Source organism: Danio rerio, chromosome 4 (genome assembly GCF_052040795.2).
Source record: "Danio rerio strain M-AB ecotype USA chromosome 4, GRCz13ab, whole genome shotgun sequence".
Classification (NCBI taxonomy): domain Eukaryota; kingdom Metazoa; phylum Chordata; class Actinopteri; order Cypriniformes; family Danionidae; genus Danio; species Danio rerio.
The window spans coordinates 22335001-22350858 of record NC_141024.2 but is presented as its reverse complement, the minus strand read 5'-3'; the positions used below and the strand labels follow the sequence as shown (position 1 = coordinate 22350858).

Genomic DNA, 15858 nt, shown 5'->3' with positions numbered 1-15858 from the left:
AAGGACTTTGGTAGCTAAAGTGTTTTTCTTACAGTGAAGATGCTTAAAGCAGTTTGTTTCATATTTTTATTTTATTTCATTTATTTCTCTTACCTTTGCAGGGAGGAAAATAATATATGCAGTTAAAGTCAGAATTATTAGCCCTCCTGAATATTAGCAACCCTTTTCCTCCCCAATTTCTGTTTAATGGAAAGAAGATTTTTTTTTCAATTTATTTCTAAATATAATAGTTTTAATCACTCATTTCTAATAACCGATTAATTTTATCTTTGCTATGACAGTACATTATATTTTAGAAGATATTTTTTGAAATACAAACATTCAAATTCAAAGTGATCCAAAGGCTTAATTAGGGTAATTAGGCAAGTCATTGTATAACAGTAGTTCCCCTTCGGGGGGAACTTCAGCACTATAAGTGGATTTGATTGTAAAATCCACGCATTGGGAGGTTCGGTTCAGAAGCTACTCGTCTGAAAGAGTATTGAACGGGCCAATTAAGAATGAATTGGCAGCACAAGCCTGCGCAGGTGAGCGGCATAAGCAATCAACTGAGTATATAAGCTCACCTGGCGCCAGCAGACGCTATCCTTTTCGCTTCAGAGACTTTCTGATCGAGTCGATGAGGGTTCCTCCTGCTGTGACCAGCGATTCTGAGCGAACGAGAGCATTCTCCCGGTCCAGAGTGTGTACACGCAGTGGCAGACGGTCGAGCTGGGTTTCTCCCTTGCCTGGCGTTCTTTGGGTCCGGTCCTCCAGAGCGGTGCGTAGAAAGTTGCAAACTTCACAGAAAGAGCAACACAGTCGTGCAGCACGTCCTTATCAGGACGACTGTGCGTTTCTGGATGCGGGGGTTTCCTGTCCTCGGATGATGGGCGCGGGCACTGCGTTACATGTCTGGGGGTCCAGCATGTTAATGCGCTGCTCGCGGGCAGTTCATGTCGTCATTGCGATGCCATGACTGTTGCGCAAGATCGCGGTTAGCCTTTGCAAAAGGGCAAACCACCCCAGTTGTCCCCTGCTCTGCAGCGGGCACTCGGGCTGATCTGAGGGTTTCAGCGAGAGATAATCCGTCGCCCACGGGCCCGCGGACCTCCCGCTCCTCTAAGCGCTCCATCCAAGCTTCGGGCGGGGGAAGCGATCCGTCTAACAGATGGTAGCCCTTACGCCCGATGACACCGGAGACCAGATGTCCACCGCGGCATCGGAGGGTGGGCTTTCATTGTCCGATGATGATCCAGACCCGCTCGCCCCCTTCGGGCTGGTGAGCGCTGTCACTACGGATCCTGAAACGGACATGTTAGCCGTGCTTTCCCGGGCTGCTTCGGCCGTGGGTTGGAGATGGTTTATCCCCCAGCTCCACGGCCGGACCGACTAGAGGGGCGTTCCCTTCTTCCCGGAGGTGCACAGTAGGCTCACGCGGTCTTGTAAAGCACTTTTTTCTGCTCGTGCTGCGTGTTCCTCCACCCTAACCACTCTTGACGGTGAAACAGCCAGGGGGTATGTGGCGATTCCTCAGGTTGAGTGCGCGATGGCGGTAAATCCGCGCGGCGCCTCTTCTTGGCGGGGTCCGCCTCGTCTCCCATCCAAAGCCTGTAAGTTATCTACCTCCCTCGGAGCTAGAGCTTACATAGCTGCGGGCCAGGCTGCTTCCGCCTTGCATGCGATAGCCACCTACCAGCGCTACCAAGCGCAGGCGCTGGCCGAGCTGCACGAGGGTGGGTCCAACCCAGGCTTACGAGCTTCGCACCGCCGCCGACTTAGCTCTTCGGACTACTGAGTCCGCTGCGTGTGCGTTGGGGAGGACGATGTCCACATTAGTGGTCCAGGAGCGCCACCCCTGGCTGATATGCGCAAAGTCGACAAAGTCCGCTTTCTTGACTTCCCCATATCCCCAGCCAGGTTCGGCGACACTGTCTGTGAATTCACCCAGGAATTCAAGGCGGTGAGAGAGCAGTTGGTGGGTGATGTCTTATCGGCGGTCCGTAGCCCGCTCCGCCCGCCGTGCCATTCATACCTGCTCCTCGCCGAAGGCGCCCGCCTACGAGAGCTGCTCCGCCCCCGCACACGCCTACAGCGAAGCGAGCGCGTCGGGCACCTCGGAAGCAGGCAGCCCCCCTGCCCAGAACGCCGCTAAGTCCGGCAACGGACCGCGAAGCGCCCCTGGGACAGGCCATCTGGAGAAGAGGGAACTTGCTCTTTCCCCGCTGGAGGGCGGGGCCCCATTGCCAACGGCACTTTTTACTGCCATGAAAACATTATGAAAGGGCACTTTTCACTTCCCCAGATGTGACAGCCCGAAATCTGCCAGTCTGGGACGCTATGCTTTCTAGCTTGCAGATTCGGTGCGTTTCGCCAGTGGCTCACGAGCGCTGGGAGGACGGTCTCCTTTCTCCCACCCCTCGAGCCTCCCCTCCGGAGCTCGGGTTTGGAGTGAGAGCAAATATCTCACCTCCAGCTTTTCCGTGGGACCCGCGAGCTTCCCGGATCAGCTGACCCACTCCGCGCTGCCCCACTGCTGGTACGTCAGCGATTGTAGCGATGAGTCCATTAGCGAGAGCTCTGCCTGCCTGGTTAGCGCGGGCCAGCTCTTCGCGGTGGCTCATACGCACAATCAGACTCGGCTATGCGATTCAGTTCGCGAAACGGCCCCCCAAGTCACGGGTGTGTATTCACCAGGGTCAGCCCCCTGTCCGCCCCTGTCTTGCGAGAGGAGATTGCTGTCCTCCTGGCGAAGGATGCAATCGAGCCGCTCCCTCCAGCCGAGATGGAGAGTGGGTTTTACAGCCCATGCTTCATCGTGCCCAAAAAGAGCGGTGGGTCACGGCCAATCCTAGATCTGCGCGTTTTGAACCGCTGCCTGCACAAGCTGCCGTTCAGAATGCTCACGCAGAAGCGCATCCTCCGGTGCGTTCGTCCTCTGGGTTGGTCTGCAGCATTAGACCTGATGGACGCGTATTTCCATGTCTCCACTCTTCCTCGCCACCGACAGTTTCTGCGGTTTGCGTTTGAAGGTCGAGCTTGGCAATACAAAGCCCTCCCCTTCGGGCTCTCTCTGTCTCCGCGGGTCCTCACCAAGCCCGCGGAGGGTGCCTCAGCGCCCCTTCGGCTCGCGGGCATCTGCATACTCAATTTCTTTACGACTGGCTGATTTTTGCCCTCTCTCGGAGCAGTTGATTATGCACAGAGACAAAGTGCTCTGGCACTTCCACCTGTGGGGGTTTCAGGTCAACCGAGAAAAGAGCAAACTCGGCCCCGTGCAGAGGATCTCTTCTCTCGGGCTGGAGCTGGACTCGGTCACCATGGCAGCGCGCCTCTCCGGAGAGCGCGCTCAGCTGATGCTGTACTGTCTGAGAGAGCTCGACAGTAAAATAGTGGTCCCACTGAAACTATTTCAGAGGCTCCTGGGGCATATGGCATCCGCAGCCGCTTCATGCCGCTCGGATTATTCTATATGAGACCACTTCAGCACTGGCTTCACGATCGAGTCCCCAGACGCGCATGGCACGCGCGCGCACACCGAGTCTCTGTTACTGCGCTGTGTCGCCGCGCCCTCAGCCCTTGGAGCGACTCCTTGTTCCTACAGGCCTGGGTGTCTCTAGAACAGGCGTCCAGTCTTGTTGTCGGTTCAGCAGACACTTCCAACACGGGCTGGGGGGCTGTGCGTTGCGGGCATGCGGCTGCGGACCTGTGGAAAGGTACCCAGTTGCATTGGCACATCGCCTGGAGCTGTTGGCAGTGTTCCTCGCTCTCCACCGTTTTTTTTTCGGTGCTGGAGCGGCAACACGTGCTAGTCAGGACGGACAGTACGGCGGCGGTGGCGTATATCAGCCGTATAGGGGGTATGCGCTCTCGCCGCATGTCTCAGCTCGCCCGCCGTCTGCTCCTCTGGAGTCATCCGCGGCTGAAATCGCTGCACGCCATTCATATTCAGGCAAGCTCAACCGTGCAGCCGATGCGCTCTCACGGCAGCCTTGCGTCCTGGAGAATGGAGACTCCACCCCGAGTCTGTTCAGCTGATATGGGCGCGATTCGGGGAAGCCCAGATCGATCTGTTGCTTCCCCCGAGATCGCTCATTGCCAGTTGTTCTTTCCCTGACCGAGTGCTCTCGGCACGGATGCACTGGCTTACAGCTGGCCTCGGGGCACGCGCAAATACGCGTTTCCCCCAGTGAGCCTGCTCGCGCAGTTACTGTGCAAGGTCAGGGAGGACGAGGAACAGGTTGCTGGTTGCGCCCCTCTGGCTCAACCGAACCTGGATGTCAGAGCTCTCCCTCGCGATAGCCCTCCCCTGGCAGTCCCTTCGAGAGAGCACCTACTCTCTCAGGGACAGGGCACCACCTGGCACCCTCGCCGATCTTTGAAGAGATTTTTACGCGAGGAAGACTTAGGTAACCTCCGATTGCGGTGGCTAATACCGTCACTCGGGCTAGAGCCCCCTCCCCGAGCGCGCCTATGCCCTGACGTGGAGTCTATTCACTGAATGGTGTGTCTCTCGCTGAGAAGACCCCCGTAATTTGCCAGATCAGCGTTGTGCTTTCTTTACGCCGAGAGAAGTTGGAGAGCAGGCTGTCGCCCTCCACACTCAAGGTTACGTGGCTGCCATCTCCGCTCTCATAACGCGGTGGCAGGCAGCACCGTGGGAACGCATAACCTCATCATCCGGTTCCTCAGGGGCGTTAAGCGAATTAATCCACCCCGCCCCCTCTCATGCCCTCTTAGGATCTCGCCCCCGCTACACAAGCCGCGTCAGATCCCTTCGATCCTCGACTCAGTATCTTTCTGTCCCTGAAGACAGCTCTGCTGGTCGCGTTGATATCGATTAGAGGGTCGGGGACCCAGAGGCATTTTTCGGTCAGTGACTCGTGCCTGTAATTGGGCTGGCTTCTCTCACGTCCTGAGACCCCGCCCGCGATATGTGCCCAAGGTTCCTACCACTCCGTTTTAATACGAGGTAGTGAGCCTGCAAGCGCTGCCCTCGGAGGAGGCAGACCCAGCCCTTCTTTATTGTCCAGTTCGCGTTTTGCGTATTATCCGGACCGCACTCAGAGTTTAGATCATCTGAGCAGCTCTTCGTCTGTTATAGCGGTCGGCAGCAGGGAAGTGCCGTACCGAAATAAGTTCCCACTAGATTGTGGATGCCTTTCTTTCACTATCAGAGCCGAGATGAGCCGCGTCCCCCGAGAGCGCGTGCGCACTCCACTCGGAGCTTCGCATCCTCTCGAGCGCGCGCACGCGGCGCCCCTCTAACAGACATCTGTAGAGCTGCGGGCTGGGTGACACCCAACACATTTGCAAGGTTTTACAATCTGCGAGTGGAGCCGGTTTCCTCAAGGGTATTAGGTAACCCTTGGTGATTGAGGAAACAATTCGGTAGGGTGTTGAAACACGCTTGCTGCGCCATTTTCCCTAACACGGAGATACGTGCGCCTTTTTATCTGTCAGTAAAGTTCCCCGTCAGGTGAGCCCTGCAGATTCCTCCGTGGCCCCCAGCACTGACTCAGCGGAGGAGTCACTTGCTGGCCCACTACGTTGTAGGTCTGCCCGCTGGTCAGCCCGCGTTTTGGGTAAAGGTGCCTGCTATGCGTGATCCCCACTAGGCGATCCCATATGCTTATTCCGCCACGGTTAAGTCCCCCCCCTGGGCGGACCCGTGTCTTCCCTCCCCGCTAACCACTCTTTTGCTATGCGTACTCCCCCTTTTTAGGGCTAGTCCATATGTAAATTCTGCCATCTATCCCCCCTTGGGTAACGGATGGCCTCCGCAGCGTCCTCCCTATCGGGATTGCACGCTTCCCAACGTACTGTCGTATTTTCCTAGAATTATCTAGATGCTCACGACTTCCCAAAAAATATATATAAATCCGTAAAACTTCTGTTGAAGTAGGATAAATTAGGGCCAGGGACACGTTGGAGGACCGCGCCCCCCATGATGTGGGTGCGTCACGCTTGCTTGACTATCTCCTCATTGGGGGTGTTGGTAAGGTGCAGTCATTATGGCGCTTTCAATGGGCTCCCAATGCGTGGATTTTACAATCAAATCCACTTATAGTGCTGAAGTTCCCCCCGAAGGGGAACGTTCGAGGTTACTAAAGTAACCCTTCGTTCCCCGAGGAGGGGAACGGAAGCACTATACTCCGTCGCCATAATGACTGTCCCTTAGCTGTTGAAAGTCTCTTCAGCTTAAAAAGGATAGCGTCTGCTGGCGCCAGGTGAGCTTATATACTCAGTTGATTGCTTATGCCGCTCACCTGCGCAGGCTTGCGCTGCCAATTCATTCTTAATTGGCCCGTTCAATACTCTTTCAGACGAGTAGCTTCTGAACCGAACCTCCCAATGCGTGGATTTTACAATCAAATCCACTTATAGTGCTTCCGTTCCCCTCCTCGGGGAACGAAGGGTTACTTTAGTAACCTCGAACGTTTCTTCTGCAGACAATCAAATATATATATTGCCTAAAGGGGCTAATAATATTGACCTTAAAAGAGGTTTCAAAATATTTAAATCTGCTTTTACTCTAGCCAAAACAAAACAAATAAGCCTTTCTCCAGAAGAAAAATATTAGAGCAAATACTGTTAAAATTCGTTGCTCTGTTAAACATCATTTGGGAAATGCACACACACACACACACACACACACACATATATATATATATATATATATATATATATATATATATATATATATATATATATATATATATATATATATATTTATATGTATATATATTTATATGTATATATATATATATATATATATATATATATATATATATATATATATATATATATATATATATATATATATATTTATATGTATATATATATATATATATATATATATATATATATATATATATATATATATATATATATATATATATATATATATATATTTAATTCTCAGGAGCGCTTATAATTTTGACTTCAACTAATAATCGTTTGGAATAATCGTGATTACAATTATGACCAAAATAATCATGATTATGATTTTTACCAAAATCGAGCAGCCCTAATTGTATGGCTTTAAGAAATACAAGATGACATTGAGAGGTATGGGGTTAATGCGACCTATGGTGCTTTTTAGTTGTTCACATGTTTTCAGCTAGAATAAAAGTGATCCTGTTGCTCTGTTAAGTCAAGTTTGTTCATTAAACTATTACACTCTCTTTCTTACATTGTTCTATTTTTATTCCTTTTATTATCTGTGTTTCTGTCCAGTCACAGTCATTCTGTTGCACTGTAGAAGCCCCTGAAAACAAATTCCTCGTATGTGTAAAAATACCTGGCAATAAAGCTATTTATGAATTTCTGAGCAAAGTAAACTACTGAGCCATAAGATTTCATACCAAATGGATGCTGTTTTCCTTTAGGCTTGCAATCTATTACATTTTATGCATCTAAACCTGGCTGACTTAAATTTGTAATGCCTATTGCTGCAGGATGCCTCACTGCTGTTTTATTTTTACAGTAAAATCTATTTGACTGAAAAATCTATTTTTTTCCCTCTTTATTTTTATAGGTCTATCAATATATGCATGAAACGATAACAGTAAACGGATGTCCGGAGTATCAAGCACGTGCAACAGCAAAGGTAGGCTGACTTTAGTATCATTTTATCTGCTAAACATATTACTTTTCTGTCATCTAGAAAGCAATAATCTTTTGATTATAAACATTTTCAAATGTGCTTCTGCACAAACATGATTAACACAATCAGCAATTGGCCGGAGCAGCATGCAAACACTTGCCAGTTGCTCTTCAGCCCTGTCACCGAAACAGCGTTCATTCAGATTCATACTGTGTGAAGAGTGCACTCTTGTGAGAAAGAGAAAGAGAGAAGGCGTAAAACAGAGACAGTGGGAATTACTGAGTACTGGATGAGCAGATATGCTTTGCTGAATTTTTAGTAGGAGAATTTCAAACACAGCACTGGTTCCTCCAGAGACGGGTCACAGTCTCCAGTCAAATATGGGTTACGCAGAGTTGGGTAATTTTGCAGAGCATGTCAGAAATCTCAGATTGACTTCTGACAAGAAATCCTGTCATTTTGTACCACGCTTGATTATACTTTGAAAAATATATATGTTGCAGACATAAATGGTCGCAGACAGGTGCATTACAATTCAAATGTTTTCTGTTTTAATATTCATTCATTCATTTTTTTTTCGGCTTAGTCCCTTTACTAATATCGGGTCGCCACAGCGGAATGAATCACCAACTTATCCAGCATATGCCCTTCCAGCTGCAACCCATCACTGGGAAACATGCATACACACTCATTCTCACAAATACACTACGGACAATTTAGCCCACCCAATTCACCTGTACCAGGGGTCAGGAACCTTTTTTCAGCAAAAAGCCATTTCAGATTTTTTTCAGCATATGAGGCCATATGAGGTGTGTGTATATAACAAAACCTTTGTTTATTTATACACAATACCTTTATTTATGTCCATACACAACTCAAAAATAAACAAATTTGACCCATCACAATGTATGAAGAAAAATTAATTTCCCTAATTTCCCTACCCCTGACCTATACCGCATGTCCTTGGACTGGGATAACCGGAGTACCCAGAGGAAACCCATCTGAACACAAGGAGAACATGCAAACTCAGACCCAGCCGAGGCTCAAACCAGCGACCTTCTTGCTGTGAGGCGACAGCACTACCTACTGCGCCACTGCGTTGCCTCTAATACATTAAAATTGAATTTAAAATTTTGAAGGCAAAGCTGGATTTGGATCTGGATTTTACACCACTACGTTTTTATTTTAAAATACTGATTCATGCTCACAAAATATATAACTAAATTGTTCTAAATTATGTTAAAAACTAGGCATGGGACGATAACCATTTTCAAGGTATACTGTGGTTTAGAAAAGTCAAGGTTTTAAAACTGCCAGAATTTTCTGCAATACCATTCCTAAGGTATGTTAAGATTATTTATTTATTTATTTATTTATTTTTAGGATAACAGTATACCCAGTAGAAAAGATATCCAAAGATGTGTTTTAAATTTGAAAGAAATCTGTGTTTTTGAAACAAATGAAGACAGCGGATGTCAATGATTCATTTGAATTATTCAGCCTGACACCTTAATGAGTACTGCTTCAAAATATTATAAATATTTCAAAAAATAAAATATATTGTTTTCAAAGGGGAAAAAGTTTTAGTTTTTTACCCAGACATTTAAAAAGAAAATATTTAGAGCAGTGATCACAATACTGTGAAACTGTGAAACCGTGATATTTATATCCAAGGTTATCGTACCCTCAGAATCTACCGGCCCATGCCTATTGAGAACAATGCTTGAAGTTTTGGGGTAACTAATAATTTTTTTTCAATAGAATGTTTAAAAAATTAAATAAGAATATAACTGAAATATCTGTCAATGTTTTTCAGATACACAAGAATGTTCTGTTAGCATGTTTATTAAATATTTGCAAACATATTATGGTATTTTTATGCTTTAGAAGAGTCAAAAACGTACATACAGCACCTTTAACTCATCCTTCAGCAGACTGAAAATACAGTTTTTATATATTTTTAGTTGGTGCTTTAGTAAGAATCTTTTTATAAGAATTTAGTCCAGTACTAAGAAGTTGCATTTTAGTTAATCCCCATTCACAACTACAGCAACACATATCAGAAGGGCATCACAATTTGCACTGTTTATAAGTGTGTTTTTGATGTAAAATATAGTTGAAAGCATATCTTAAATCTCCTGCTTTCTGTTCAATTCCTGCTCCAATTAGCGATTTTTGAAAAGAAAAAAAAAAAGAAAAAAAAACTGGACAAACTAGCCTATTTATAAAAGGGCTCTTTAAAACAAATTGTCAGCCATTTATTCAGAAAGCTAACCAAATAGTTTGTCAGGAAAATATGTGATATCTCTAAATCACAAACAAATACCAATCAGCCAAAATTTAAAGCCCTGCCATTTAAAGGCCACCATGCCGTCTAGAGAGTTCTGCCCACAATCTCTCTCCGCATGGGTGGACAGAGCAGCAGTTACACCATCAGACTCAAAGATCCGAGCTGTGAAAGGCAAGCGAGACAGAAAACACAAAGCACGCTTGGGATGCTACAAAGGATGCTGAGTGGTACCCTGCCATACCTTCCATAGCTCAATAGGCTGCTCTAGTGGGTGTTGTAATTGTGTTTTGATCCCAATTAGGCTTGCGTTCAGTGTAATAGTCTATTAATTATGCAAATCCGAGTAAAAGCAGAAGAGTTTCCTAGTTATTGAGGACGTTCTTTGCATTTCAATATCTGAAATGCTAAAATGTCCACTGAGATACACTTATTTAGTACTTTAAATGGGCCATCAAAGTTTCTTTTCAAAACGCTTTGATGTGCTTAGAAAAGAATAAGTGTTTTATTTTAGGTTTGAGAACTGAAAGCCTCATTTCTAGCCCAAAAATAGCATTTTTGAACATGACCGGCAACAATTAGACTTCAAGAGAGCATATTCAGTGTTGAATGGCCCAGTTAAAGTGAATGTGGAAATATTCCTAACGTGGATAAATACTTTTTAGCAATGTTTAGTTGATGTATTTACTAACATGTACAAACATTAAAAAATGTTTGCACATTTATTTATTATAGTTAATAATTTAAAGCATTTGTCAACATGAACTATGAACTATGTTTTCATTAGCTAACACTATGAAGAATGAACAAATACTGTAATAAATCTATTGTTCATTGTTTCTTGATGTTAGTAAATACATTCACATTAACTACTTGTTCCATATTGTAAAAAGTGTTACTGTTACTTTTCATAAGCACCAGAAGTAGATGCTTTTCTCATACTTGGTAAATAAATAAAAGCAATGTGCCCTTCAACTTGAGACAGAAAAAACACAATTACTTGTTGTGAACAAATAAATTAGCAAACGAAGTTGGAATATCAGATTGCTCATACTTAAGGTTCAAGTGACTCAATTCCTCTGGGTGTAGGCCCTCGTGTCTGCAGTGTAAGCAGGTAGATTGGATTTTTACCTGTCAATGCAAGTCTTGTCATTAAAAACCATAGCATATGGCGTCAACTCTGATGCTTTCAGTTTAGAACAGAGTCTAGCAGAGTCAAAACCTTAAATCTCATACACAAGGACTAAAAAAAGCTTTTATATTGTAATGTAGCACAAGTATTTAAGCATGTAAATGAGAGAGAGCTAGAGCACAACATCCGCCATGTAAACAATATAAACTAATATAAAACTACTGCATACATCACGTGCATGGACATTACATTAAGATGCCTACTGGTTTAAAAAGGCCTAGATTAAAAGAAGATGGCCAAATGAAACCTTTTCTGTCATAAACTAATGTAAAACAACTTGTCAAAAAGAATTTTCAAACATGCAACCGTGCGAACAGATTTAAAAGAGTGCTCTTTTATTATCAGCTGTCAGTCAGCGTCCGCTCTTTTTTCCTGGTCATTGCGCCTTTGCTTTGTGCTGTGTAAATACAGACAATTGTATACAAGCCACTTTTACAAGACGATGTAAGCAGATCATCAAAAAATCAGATACAGTCACAAAATTGGAATTGACCAACAAGATCTGCAGTGTAAATGCAGCCTCAGGGGATAGGGTTAGATACGCATCTAGAGTCAGAATAGAGTGATGAGCCAAAACAATTTGACCAGTCACAAGTGAAGTGAATGTTATTGATCTTGTCCGAACAAGACCGCATTTTAAAGTCTTGGTAGATTAGATAGCAAGCAAACAATTAGTTCCCTTAACATGTTGAATAACTCAAGCAAGACTGACAAACAAGGCCAAACTGTTATAGCAAGAAGACTAGGTCAGAGAGTTTCAATAACAATGAGGCTGGAGGGTTACTTCTGGTCAGCCGTAATGAGAAATTACCAACAGTGTGATGGATGCCCAAGACTCATCGAAGCACAATGGCAACAAAGGCTCCTGTTGTCTGTGCCAACAGAAAGTCTAGTGTGACATGTTTTTAATGATGTTATGGCAAGAATGTGTCAAAGCACACTGCACGGCACCGCTGAGTATAGGACTGCACAGTTGTAGACCAATCAGAGTGCAAATGATGGCCCCTGTGCGTTGTCAAATGTGCTAACTATGTGCACACATGTGTCAGAACTGGACCTTGGAACCATTGAAGGAAATTGGCTGGTTTGACGAAAGACACATTCTTTTGCATCACTTTGATGGACATGTGCAACATTTACCAAGGGATGTGTTGGCACCTGGACACACTGAAAGGTGACAACAAGCTGGTGAATGGAGTGTCTTGACAGTGTTCTTTTGGGAAACACTGGGTCTGACTATTCATGTGGACGTACATGCACCCCCTTCATGACAATGATGTTCCTTGGGGAATTAACCAGTCTAACTGGTTATAGAGTTAGGGACTTGTGATCCAAAGGTTGCAGATATGAGTCGGCAGGGATTTTAGGTGTTGGAAATGAATAACCAAAGCTCCCTTACACCTTCAATATCATGGTTGGGGTGATTTAATTGAGCAACTTATGGAACCCCCAATTGCTCCCCAGGTGGCCCACTACTCTAGGAGTGTGTTTACTGGTGTGAGTCAGTTTGGTGTCTGCTAAATGCTTAAATGTAAAACCAATTGTGAAATAAAAACCCCCCTGTCACATGGCACACACTAGCCCCTTTCACACAATGATACCGGTAAAAATCCAGGAAGATTTAGAGAACGACCAGTAAATTTTAAAAAAGAGCCGTTCACACAGGCAAGGACATTCCAGAATTTTTCCAGACATATTTTTCACACATCCCTTCCAAAATACTGGTAAATTCTGACATCACTAACCAGAAATGGCCTCTAAACGACTGCGCTTGTATTTGTAAACATAGAAGAGGTCTGGCTTTTGTTGACGGTTTCACTTTTATTTAAAGCAATAGCAAATTTAGCAGCATTCTGGGAAACTACCAACAATGTTACAACTTCTCTTTCTGGAAAATTGCCGTAAAAAATGTAGTGGTATTTTCAAAAAAGGCCTGTTCACACATGATCTCTTTTTTGGCAAATTGCCGGTTATCTTCCAGAAAGGTCTATATGTGTGAAAGGGGCTACTTGTTATTAGTGATGTGCGGATCGATACTAAAATATCAATAACTCCGAAACCAGTTTTGTGTTTTCTTTTTAAAATATTGATATTTCAGTAATCTGGAGCAAATATGTAGTTTAGTGGAAATAGAAATACAGTGGAAAGTAACCACAATTACCCTAGTTTATCTGAATAATGCCAACTTAGTCTGAACTACTTGTTCTTCTGCCTGCCAAGTCATGTGCGTAATATGGCACTGTATAACTTCAGAGCAAGCTACTAAGCCACTCAGTCAGTCCGCTGGGCTGGCACATGTTGTTCAGTCTCTCTGTCATTGGATATGGGTGACCGCAAGCAAAGTTTTGTTTGGAGCAACTTCACTTCCAAAAACTCAAACAATCAGGCTTATGACAAAACAGTGAGGTACTGTGGTAACACCACAAACCTAAACAAACACCTACATATAAATCACAAGACAGTATATGACTACATCATGACTAGGCGGTCAGAAGAGGAGGAAAGAAGAGGCATGGGTGCTGCTGGGGTGAGACAGACATCGCATCTATTGCAGACATCCTTAGGTGCAGCAGGCACGCACTAGGTACAGAGGGAGAAAACGTGGCTGTATTTTGGGGGCTTGGGTTTTTGTGACAATGATAAAACAAAAGAAAAAGGTTAGAAATCTTTAAGGGGACCGGATTAACATGCCACTAAACTAAAAGGTGTGAATGTTTATTTGTTCAGGCAGGCGTTTAAAGATATACATGCTCAGATGCTGTCAATAAATATGTTAGTTGGCTCTTTTTTGCATGATAATTCTTCATCAATAAACAAGAATAACCCATAATATGTCTCATATTAATTTTAAAGTGGCACTTTTAAGTACACTACTTGTTACTTTAATTTCAAAACAGTCATTCAATCGGATCGTTATTACCGATACTCGCCTTCATTTTACTGGGTATCAGATCAGATAGGAAATCAGTGGTATCGCACATTACTGTTCATCCATTCAAATATATTCCTTTAGCTGTATCTCTATTTCAGACTTTACACACTTATTCACATACACTCATACACTACGGCCAATTTAGTTTATTCAATTTAACCGGAGCACCTAGAGGAAACCCATGCTAACACAGGAAGAACATGCAAACTCCACACAGAAATGCCAACTGACCCAGCCAGGCCTCAAACTAGTGACTTTCTTGCTGTGAGGCAACAGTGCTAAAAACTGAGCCATGGTGTTGCCCTGGCACACAATGTTAAGAAATGGTTTAAAGAATGTGGTGAAGGGTTCAGAGTGTTGCTCTATGGGGGATGTGCTTGACCAACAATTTAATACAAGTGAAGTCCACCTTACAACATGCATGACTTGAAGGATCTACTGCTAATTTAGATACCACAGGGCACCTTCAGATATATTGGCGGATCGACTGTGTTTTGGCAATACTATATGAGAACAGCAATAATTAGCATGTGGTCATAAGGATTTGGCTAATTGTTACATAGTAATTAGGTATTTAAATTTCTAAAATAATTAATCATAATTTAAATTTATGACATTGATTTGTGAAAATGTGTGCTGGTGCGTTGGCTGCAGCTTTGCACAACATTTGTAGAGTGACTGAATAAAGCTTATTCTTTAAAAAAGTAAAAGCAATAATGTTAGTGCGTAAGTGACCAATTTCATTAAGAAAACGGCAGATGTTTTTCAATGTCACACTTCGTTCCAGCCCACTTAAGGATATCATCTACTCAGTGTTTGAGCACATTTTACTGAAAGTCACGCTGGCAATCTCTCATTCACTCCTCTAGGACATTCTTTAAAGCTTGTGGGAGTGAGCATCAGTAACAAAGGAGAGGAGAGCTTAGCGAAGGGTCAATTATAACTTTTTTTTTTACAATAAGTGCAAAACAACCTTGACTAACGTTATAAGAGAGCCTTGGGGAAAATAAAATAAATAACAAAAGTATGACCTTAATATTTAATTAGGCTAGTCATTACTGAGGGACAAGATTGAAGGAGAGGTGACATATACTTTGGTATTGAAGTTTTATGATCTAAAATTGCTTTCTTCTGCCTAAGCTCATGATTGGTTGGCAATTCATGCACAGCATACGCTTTCAGAATTTTAATAAATGAACGTCCTTGCCATTGATTCAGAGTTATAATTTCATTTAAATTGGTACTTGCTGCCATCTAGAAATGGCTGCCATTATTCTCAGTGACGTTTCAGTTTCTGATTTTAAAATGATGACAATAAAGAATACATTTAACCAATAATGTTCTTTTGAATGGGCTTGTAGTAATAATATGGAGCAATACTATGGGAGTGGTTCTTATATAGAAAACAGCAGTACTTTCTCTAATTGGTATGCTCTGTAAGCAAGTCTTGCCAGATCAGAGCAAAATTAGCATATCAATTAAAGTTCTAATGCAGGATGTAAATTATAAAAGTCTTAAAGTGCCTCAAAGCACCTCGCTTGGTCACTTTAAAAAGTTACTACAGGTTTCAAAAGGCAAATTGGACTCAAATCACTAGCACAAGGGCAATTAGCATGTGTGAGCAGCTTTCGTCCGCATGCCGTTGGGACAGTTTTCAATCGATAGCACATAAATAGGAAGAAGAACAGCTCTAAAAGCTCCAAGTCATCCTTTGGGATCCCCTGCAGCAATTGTCAATGAGCTCCAGTCGGATACTCTGGATGAATTTTTTTTATCCAAACTCCAAGTGCATTCCAAATGCACTGCTGATGTAAACGTAAAAAGCCGATATTCATTGCCAATAGAGATTCTTTGTCCAA

At 43.9% G+C, this 15858-nt stretch overlaps 2 protein-coding genes across 8 annotated transcripts in view; one reads left to right on the top strand and one right to left on the bottom strand.

Annotated features, from left to right (window-relative positions):
- lin7a (lin-7 homolog A (C. elegans)) overlaps positions 1 to 15858 on the top strand; it is a 99920-nt gene that overhangs the window by 63613 nt on the left and 20449 nt on the right. For both annotated transcript variants that reach the window (XM_087246286.1, NM_200709.1), the window contains 1 exon segment: positions 7520 to 7591. In XM_087246286.1, coding sequence (XP_087102412.1) covers positions 7520 to 7591 — 72 coding nt within the window.
- The window catches only part of acss3 (acyl-CoA synthetase short chain family member 3), a 239992-nt gene that overhangs the window by 206518 nt on the left and 17616 nt on the right, over positions 1 to 15858 (bottom strand). The gene's annotated exons all lie outside the window — the stretch shown is intronic.